The following is a 10000-nucleotide window of genomic DNA, read 5'->3' as shown; positions in this document are numbered from 1 at the left end:
AATATTGTTTCCCCCAATCCCCCCCGGCCAATATTGTCTCCCCCAATCCCCCCTCGGTCAATATTGTTTCCCCCAATCCCCCCCTCGGCCAATATTGTTTCCCCCAATCCCCCCCGGCCAATATTGTCTCCCCCAACCCCCCCTCGGCCACTATTGTCTCCCGCAATCCCCCCCGGCCACTATTGTCTCCCCCAATCCCCCCCCCGGCCACTATTGTCTCCCCCAATCCCCCCCTCGTCCAATATTGTCTCCCCCAATCCCCCCCTCGTCCAATATTGTCTCCCCCAATCCCCCCCTCGTCCAATATTGTCTCCCCCAATCCCCCCCTCGTCCAATATTGTCTCCCCCAATCCCCCCCTCGTCCAATATTGTCTCCCCCAATCCCCCCCTCGTCCAATATTGTCTCCCCCAATCCCCCCCTCGTCCAATATTGTCTCCCCCAATCCCCCCCTCGTCCAATATTGTCTCCCCCAATCCCCCCCTCGTCCAATATTGTCTCCCCCAATCCCCCCCTCGTCCAATATTGTCTCCCCCAATCCCCCCCTCGTCCAATATTGTCTCCCCCAATCCCCCCCTCGTCCAATATTGTCTCCCCCAATCCCCCCCTCGTCCAATATTGTCTCCCCCAATCCCCCCCTCGTCCAATATTGTCTCCCCCAATCCCCCCCTCGTCCAATATTGTCTCCCCCAATCCCCCCTCGGCCAATATTGTTTCCCCCAAACCCCCCCGGCCATTTTTTTTCCCCAATCCCCCCCGGCCAATATTGTCTCCCCCCCCCGGCCAATATTGTCTCCCCCCCCCGGCCAATATTGTCTCCCCCCCCCCCGCCAATATTGTCTCCCCCAATCCCCGAATGTGAAAGTGCATATTCATATAAATGTGTATATATAGTTCACAACGCGCCCTGCATGACATGGTTATGTACCTTTTGTATTTCTCTGTAAAATTGTCTTGTCACCGTCACTCCCTCTTCCTCCTTCCCTCTCTCTCCTTCCCTCTCCCTCCTTCCCTCTCCCTCCTTCCCTCTCCCTCCTTCCCTCTCCCTCCTTCCCTCTCCCTCCTTCCCTCTCCCTCCTTCTCTCTCTCTCCTTCCCTCTCTCTCCTTCCCTCTCCCTCCTTCCCTCTCTCTCCTTCCTTCTCCCCCCCCCCCCCCCCCCTCCCCAACAAGTAAGAAAGAGATAAAGAGGAGAAAGAAAAAAAAAAAAAAAAAAATATATATATATATATATATATATATATATATATATATATATATATATATATATATATAATGACCCCTAACCGCTTCCCACAGCAGCGGAAACTGCACGGCCTTTCACACAGACACTACTCAATAACAAACTTTTTTTTTTCTCTTTTCCTTATAGCTGTGGACTTTCGACAGATCATCTTGTGGCGGTTCTTCCGTGTACTGCAGTGGATGCCGTAGTTATGACGACTTCTGCAACAGAGATCAGTGCCGGAGAAATGTGGATCCCAAAATATGTCAGGTGAGAATTTCGTGTCTCGTCTTGGTAGAAAATAACCAACGTGTATTTGTTTGTTACATATTATAAATGCGTTTACATATACTGACCCCCCCCCAAAAAAAAAAAAAAAAAAAAAAAAAAAAAAAACTACTAAATATCTCCATAACACTCTCCTTACGGGAATTTTATCTGTATCGCTAAGAAGCATGATAATAAATGTCCTTTCTCTGCTGCTCACGTAAGATTAGAATTGAGAAACGTCACTCAGTCATTTCGTACTTATTGGGCTATTTTAAGTTTTCAACGGGGCCCGATATATCTACAGGGGATTTAATAGTTTGTGGTATTCTTTACACATGTAGAATACTTACACACAGGTACACATGTACACGAACACATACATGTACACGAACACATACATGTACACGAACACATACATGTACACGAACACATACATGTACACACACACACACATACATGTACACACACACACACACACATACATGTACACACACACACACACACACACACATACATGTACACACACACACACACACACACACATACATGTACACACACGTACACGTACACGTACACACACACGTACACGTACACACACACGTACACACACACACGTACACGTACACACGTACACGTACACACACACGTACACGTACACACACACGTACACGTACACACACGTACACGTACACACACACGTACACGTACACACACACGTACACGTACACACACGTACACACACACACGTACACGTACACACACGTACACGTACACACACGTACACGTACACGTACACACACGTACACGTACACGTACACGTACACACACACGTACACGTACACACACATGTACACGTACACACACGTACACGTACACACACACGTACACGTACACACACGTACACGTACACACACACGTACACGTACACACACACGTACACGTACACACACACGTACACGCACACACACACGTACACGCACACACACACGTACACGTACACACACACACGTACACGTACACACACACGTACACGTACACACACACGTACACGTACACGTACACACACACGTACACACACACGTACACACACACGTACACACACACATACACACACACACACACACGTACACACACACACACACACGCGCACACACACACACACGTACACACACACACGTACACACACACACACACACACACACACACACACACACACACACACACACACACACACACACACACACACACACGTACACACACACATACGTACACACACATACGTACACACACATACGTACACACACATACGTACACACACATACGTACACACACACGTACTCACACACACACACAATATATATATATATATTTATATATATAATAAATAAATAAATAAACAAACACATGTATCCCTTTCATTCAAACCAGATGGTGAAACAGAGGCAGTTGATTATCGAGGAAGAATTTAAAGGGATGACTCTTTGTAAGTTAACAAAAATTACGATATAACTATTTCTCTTTGTAAGATAATAAAAATGATAATATAACTCGATTCCATTTACTACTTGTATTACGAACTTACACAAGACAGTGCAGCTACACAGGGCATCATTATTAACCAGTAGACCAATTTCAGCGGACGAAGCCGTGTCTCTGATGACTGCTGTGGTGAATTCAACACTCGCTCAGAAATACCCCGAGTGCCCCATGCTTTACACAAGAGTCGGTGGTAAATGCTTAGCCTTCTTTTCACTTGCCAAGGTATGGCAGTTGCAGTTGTATTTTTTAAGCTTTAAAGTTCTTTAAAATAAAGTACATTGGTAAACTGACATGTAATCAGCTCGTATAGGAATATAACACATGTTTTTTTTTTTGTTGTTTTTCAAGTAGATTGGTACATGTGGAAATATTTAACAGGGTGATTTGATTTCTTTTTTCTTTCTTTGGTCATATCAGAGAGCCAGTGTATGACGAGTAGTGTCGTAAATATCGAAAAAATACTTCTTTTCTTTAGGTTCCCTGGCCGGAAGCTCGACAGTTTTGCAAATCCATTTTTGGCGACCTGGTCACTTTCAAGACCCTTCTAGAATTTGGACATGTGATAGATCATTTAAAGGAAGCTTGTAAGTTACATGTCAAGAAAGTTCTGTATGTCCAGCAGTGGCCCCTTATTTCGTAATGAGTATGCAAATCAAGTAACCCATGTTTCCGGATGAAATATGATATACAGAATATCTAATTGTTCAGCAGTTTTGTCTTGATAGTACTTATGTACTGTGAGTACTTGAATAAGACTAACATCAACACACTATGTCCAGCAAGAGAACTATCACCAAAACTATGGATCAGTAAATTATCAAAGACATAGTAAGCAAATTATAAATATGCCATATAACTGAGAAACTGTGAAATACATTGCAGTGCTAACTACCGATTTCTGGATTGGAGGGAGGTACGACATGGATGTCAATGCTTGGGCATGGGCCAGCGATGACACCCCTATGCCTTTGGGATCACCCTACTGGGCTGAGAGGTACGTGACCTGGTTAGACTCCTTATCACAGGGATGTATTCATGCAAGATGTCAAATAGCAACACTTCTCTAAAGTAAAAAGGAAACCTTTGCAATATAAATTGGAACTGTAGGGCTTTTTCATATTTTACCTCTGTGTACCCATTACTGTGTCTTTGTTTGACTAATTTGGTTGGGCTTTTTAATGAAACTGCAGATTTACCAAATCATATTAGACCAAATGATTATTCAGTGTTGTGTAATGGCCAGATTGTTGTTTTTTTTTTAAACACAGTTTAGACCTGAAATAACCTTAAAAATCCTCACCACCTCATCTTAAATATCAACAGGTACAGCAGCTCCTGTGTTCCTCGGTCACCACCTCATACAGACCCCTTCAGCAACCCTCCAACTGCCCTCCCTGAGGCCCCGTGTTACAACTACCTACAGGCACCCAAGCAACGCAGCCAAGGATGGTAAGGCCAACAGTATTAACTAAGTGATTAACATTAGTGAGTCAATTATTAGGCAGAAACAATGAAGAAAAAAAAAAAAATTAAGGATACTTTGCTAATTGAGTATGATTTTCACACAGGTGCAGTGCTATAACCTATGAGCACTTCTACTTCATCTCAGATGATGAATGCCAAAGCTCCCATAGTCCCCTGTGTCTTCTTGCCCATGAACCTGAGGCATAATTGGACAACAGCTTCTCACACCAGCAAATGGTCTTGTGTTAATGGTGACACAGATGTGATTAGCTTATGATACACACACGCACAGTATAAGCTTATTTGTGTTTTTACTTCTTATTTTTTTTGTCTGTGTGTGTGAAATGAGTGGCATTCCATTACTAAAATAAATTATATTGAAAAATACTTTTGTAAAACTTTTTTTTATGATGCTTCTACTATCTTGAAATTGATGCCATCAGCAGTCCAATACCAGTTGGTGGGATTACTGAAGACAGCTAGTGCTTGCTAAGACTGTTATAATCTGAAAATTATCATAAATTTCTTTGCATAATTTTAGACGTAAGGAAAGAATGGATCCTGTAGCATTTGTCATCTTATGTCCCTTTTACAATACTATATAGAGTATCCCACAAAAGGATAATAAATTTTGCCAAACGCAGAATTTGTTTTCTTTTTCAGATACTTGAGCACTGCTGTTTTTTTCTATATCCATGGCAAAAACTACAAGCTAAATGAAGAAAAGGGAAGAGAGAGAGAGTGAAGACAGATTGTTGGTATATATATTTAGTTAAATATGTTTACTCTTGTTACCTTTAATATTATCATAATGATACACTGATGTTATCACAAACATAAAAGAAAAGAAGCTTATGAGATCCTATCAGACAGTTGTCCTTTGACTAATTCTCAGTAATACTACAAAATTATTCTTTTGTATTATCTAGTTTTGATATTATTTACTGCTGAAAAACAGATACTGTGGGGAAAAAAAGCCTTGAAATTATCCTGAAAACTAATGATCAATACATTATGAAAAGAAGAAAAAATATTCAGATCTGAATAATATTAATACTTGGGGAACGAAATCCTCAACTCCCTACGTTTACAACCTGTGAATTAGAAACAATTTCTTGTAAAAAATTAACAAGTAATACATTACTTCCATAATCGGTAACATTTAGTGCATATGCTAAGATATTTGTGTTTCTTTTTTTTTCTTTTTTTTAATTTTCCCCCTTGCACATTACAAATTTTCAATACAATCTCAATGTATTTTCAGAATAGACAGTCCAAATTGCAATACTGGCCCATTTGCTTATACCTTCTACCTTGGTCCCTTATCTTTGGTTATCTCTGCACCTTATTGGTCCTTTACCAGCTGTTATTTAACTTCTTTTAAACACTTCTTGAGATGGCAATAAACATTATACAGAAAAAAAATAACAGGAAATAGGATATAAAAAAAAAAATCATAGGACTATCACTACATAGTACACATTGACTATATACACAACACTGTTCACAGTTTTAATAAAACCTAAATGAAAAATGAGAGAAAGTATACATATTACGGAAAAATAACTAAGGAATATTAATTTTCTTGATAACAATTTCAAAATAAACACTAGAAATGCCATTAAACTCCATTATAATAGATATCCATTTGAGTGAGCGTGTGCGTGCATATGTTATGTACACACATACAGATCATGTCATGAAATACATTTTGTGCATTATCTTCCTTGATAACTAACAATATGTATGAACAGTATGAGCTATGGATAAATAAATAACTTACTGAATTTATCAGATCTATGGAATATTTATCAAATGCTTGATAGAAGTGAAAAATAAAATAATAAATATATTTGGCAAAAAAATAAATATATGGCAAAGAAATAGACCCCCTAACATCAACAAACAAAAAAGCATACAAGACATCTATATCTATATATATATATCACAGGATTCATCTCTTAAGCAAATGAAAACTTTGTAAGATATCGGAGCTGCACCTGTCCTTCATCATAGACCACATACTGGCTCTGTAAAAAGCCGCTTGCCTCAAATTCTTTCTGCGGCACAGGAGGTCCAATGGGTACCACTACTCTTTTGCCATCAAATTTCCTCATCTCGTCATTTGATGGATCTGCCAATAAAGAAATACTGATTAGTTATAATGTATTTATTGACACTGATAATTTTTTTCCCCCTGAGATTCAGTGGAAGTTAAGTCATGAAATACAGTCCTTTAATAGTTGAAAGTCATACCTCAATATTGTATGTGTAATGTTCTTAATCAAAGAACGGAACAGAGATGGCAGATATCAAGTGATGTTAAATTTCTATATCCTAGTATGTCAAAAAAAAAAAAACACACTTCTGATGAAAATCTTCCTGAACAATATCATGGTTTGAGGGTATGTGCACCCAGAGATATTCTCAATTGTTTTCAGAACATTTGACTGAAATTATGTTTATGAAATGCTTTGTTTGTATCCAATTTTTATCCATAACATAAACATTGATAAGTTAATGTTAATGCAATATAATTACAAGATGGTGGTGAGTTAATATGAACATTTTGATGCTCATGTTATAGATGAGAGTTTAAAGTAACAAAACATCTTATAAACGTATTTTTGGGCAACTGGTCTGAGATTACCTTTGGATGTTTATGCACATAACTACTTTTATAAAAAGGTTACCTTTAATAATATACAAATATTTCCAATTTTTACTCTTTTATGTATTTCCAATTACAAGCCTTTCTATACACACACACAGCTCTACCTAATGTGTGCAAAATTTAAGTTATAATCAATCAGTTACATAGCATGTATTTCTAGGATGCTGAAATAGCACAAGCTGTGAAAAATGCCTGATGTATCTTTCTGTTGTCAATTTGAACAATACCAATATCAAAGTTATGACTGTTGAATTCAGCTAAAGAGCGAGTATTTACAAGACACACATATACACCACAGATTGTGAAGCATACCTGGTTCTAATCTTCCCTTGGCAGCTATAGAATTGAAGCCATCTGGAGGTCTGGTCAGCGAACTGTTACCCATTTTGATGTACCTCATTCTGCCGAGTGCAGTCTCCACAAGGAACATGAAACCAACATTCCGTTCATCTTCATACTTTCCCCAGTGAACACCCACTGAAATGGAAACAAAAAACATATTTTACAAAAGAATAGTTGGGTGCTAATACTGGACAAGCTAGAAAGGTCAAGCCATTTTAGGGTATCATTAGTCTTACAGCTGAAAACAGATAATTCAGGGGTGATGATTTCATACTTTACTGTATGCCACACCTTCAACCCTTGCTCATTGTTGCCGTGGGGAGATGGGGACTGAGGCCCAACGTAGGGGATCAGCCTTCCTTAGACCTCAGTCTTTGCCTCAACAAACTTTGTATGGTCTTCTCTTTTCACTCTTTCCTTTTCCTTCTCTTCTCCCTTCTTCTGTCCATGTATCCTAGTCGTTAACTCACTTTTATCCTTTTTGCCACAATACTTTATCATAATGCTATACTTGGGGCCTCACTCCCAAGCACCCCCCTATTGCTGTATTTTGATTGATCTTGGATGTTGACACAGCAGAAATTTTGAGATCATTGAATAAATACTGTATACCATCCTCCCACGTTTTGTAATTATTATAGGACATTGGCTAACCCAATGCTGCTGGGGAAAATGCTGTGCTCATTCTTATTTTTTTTGTGAAAAACGTCAGCAACCATATTAGTGTTATGGGCAATATCACAATGTACAAAAATTTCTTTACACAGTTAATGGGTCCTTCCCAGAGTCCCTGTATTAGAATGGGATGATGCAAATACTACCAATGCTGTTTTTATGTGGACCCACATAAAAGAATAAATGGCTAATGAAAACAAGCATATTATTTCCGAAGTCCTATTTTGATATTTACCAGTATATATTTTGACATTTTGAAATAATAAATATATCAATTAGACTATTTACGGTCAGTTTCCAGGCCAAGAAAAATGGCCAGAACCACTTTGTTCGTGCAGTCACAAGAGGAATTCCCCTCAATTATTAGGTTATGACGCTATGTCATGTCGCTATGTTCAATTACCCGGTGGATTTCCTTGGCCTTCCTCTTTCCTTATTCTTGCATCCTCTTTAAAAGTAACTTGAATACCCATAAAATAAGCAACGTCTGTCCTACAAAACTGATGGTCATATCAAAGCACAAAGGACTTCATTGAGATTTGTCCAAATGTTCTGGCACAGGTATTTTGAGGTTTCCAAAATGACTGGGCCAAAACTTTGTACATCAATGCAAGAATTGCATTTTCTGAGATTTTATACTCGTCACTAAAGCTTGTGTTTTTCAACAGTTCATCCAACAGAAATCACCATTTTTTTCTTCACTCATGCACAACTAGCCTCACCCCTGTGCATGGTTCTATTATCAAATGCTACACGTTGTCACATATATCAGATATGTGCTTATCATGCTCATTTCATAGATAAAGATGTTACTGAAACAAATCAACTTAAAAATATATAGAATGCTATACATCTATATCAAGTCACAAAAATAATGCTATTATCTCTAATAAGCATCCAAATGACCAATTGTATTCTAAGATTCTAAGATTCCTTGCCCTCGTTCCAGATGAGTGAAGTTATTTGTTGCAACTGAATAGAAATGGTACATGTTTCTACAATACCTCCACAGACTGATTAGGTTACACTAGAGAAACATCAGGGAATAAGTAAGCATAGACACAAAAAACATATATAAGACATACATGCAACCACAAACACAATCAGACACACATACAGAGATACAGATCCACATTGCATGAATGATATTACCTGAATAGAAAAAGTTAAAAAGACAAATCAATGGTATTAATGATGGTTTAGAAATGCACTATTAAAATATTTTTTTGTTGAAATAGTGAATAAATCTTAGTATTTTTATTCATTTCCATTACTTTTAATCAAATCCCGAAAGCAATCAAAATAATAAATCACTGGAGACCTAAAACTTACCAAAAAAAAAAAAAAAAGGATTACTAGCAACATATAACATAATTCACACTAATTCCATTCACTTCTCCATGCAATAAAAAAAAAAAAAAAGTTTTCAATTTTCTAATAATCTTACTTTGCACACATGGATTGCCTTACCGTTCCACGAAGCCTTTGCATGTTCTGGAGTTAAGTAAATTCCCTTGCCCAAACTTCCCCCAGAAAACGGCGTGATTCGTAATCCATGCTGAAGTACAGCAGCCATCTGTGCCACGTTTACTCCATACCAGAGAAGTTTACGGTAGTCCAGTTTTGCAATCTCTTCAGTCCTGTTGGGAATAATGCCAAAAAGCTTTGTTTATGTTTAATATCTTAAAAGATTTTATTAAGTGTTTCTGTTTTAAAGGATAGCTCTATTGTGTATGATATAATGAGAACTCTATATTATATGATTAGTCTAAATTTCGTATTATGATTCATATCTGGAAACCGTAGTTTATCTAA

General features: G+C 38.3%; 2 protein-coding genes across 4 annotated transcripts in view; one reads left to right on the top strand and one right to left on the bottom strand.

Annotated features, from left to right (window-relative positions):
* The window catches only part of LOC125044646, a 14713-nt gene extending 9832 nt beyond the window's left edge, over window positions 1-4881 (top strand). For all 3 annotated transcript variants that reach the window (XM_047641423.1, XM_047641422.1, XM_047641425.1), the window contains exons 4-10: window positions 1369-1491; window positions 2920-2974; window positions 3128-3252; window positions 3506-3614; window positions 3913-4024; window positions 4354-4479; window positions 4599-4881. In XM_047641423.1, coding sequence (XP_047497379.1) covers window positions 1369-1491; window positions 2920-2974; window positions 3128-3252; window positions 3506-3614; window positions 3913-4024; window positions 4354-4479; window positions 4599-4701 — 753 coding nt within the window. In that variant the 3' untranslated portion in view covers window positions 4702-4881. The remainder of the gene's footprint in view (window positions 1-1368; window positions 1492-2919; window positions 2975-3127; window positions 3253-3505; window positions 3615-3912; window positions 4025-4353; window positions 4480-4598) is intronic.
* Window positions 4882-5241: 360 nt separating this feature from the next.
* Window positions 5242-10000, bottom strand: part of LOC125044645 (protein mono-ADP-ribosyltransferase PARP3-like) — a 6452-nt gene continuing 1693 nt past the window's right edge. Inside the window, exons 5-7 of the mRNA XM_047641421.1 lie at window positions 9656-9825; window positions 7481-7645; window positions 5242-6628 (exon numbers count right to left, since the gene is read on the bottom strand). Of these exons, the coding sequence (XP_047497377.1) occupies window positions 6456-6628; window positions 7481-7645; window positions 9656-9825 (508 nt within the window). The 3' untranslated portion in view covers window positions 5242-6455. The remainder of the gene's footprint in view (window positions 6629-7480; window positions 7646-9655; window positions 9826-10000) is intronic.

The sequence above is a fragment of the Penaeus chinensis genome, chromosome 36 (genome assembly GCF_019202785.1).
Source record: "Penaeus chinensis breed Huanghai No. 1 chromosome 36, ASM1920278v2, whole genome shotgun sequence".
NCBI lineage: Eukaryota > Metazoa > Arthropoda > Malacostraca > Decapoda > Penaeidae > Penaeus > Penaeus chinensis.
This window is presented reverse-complemented; position numbering and strand designations above follow the sequence as displayed.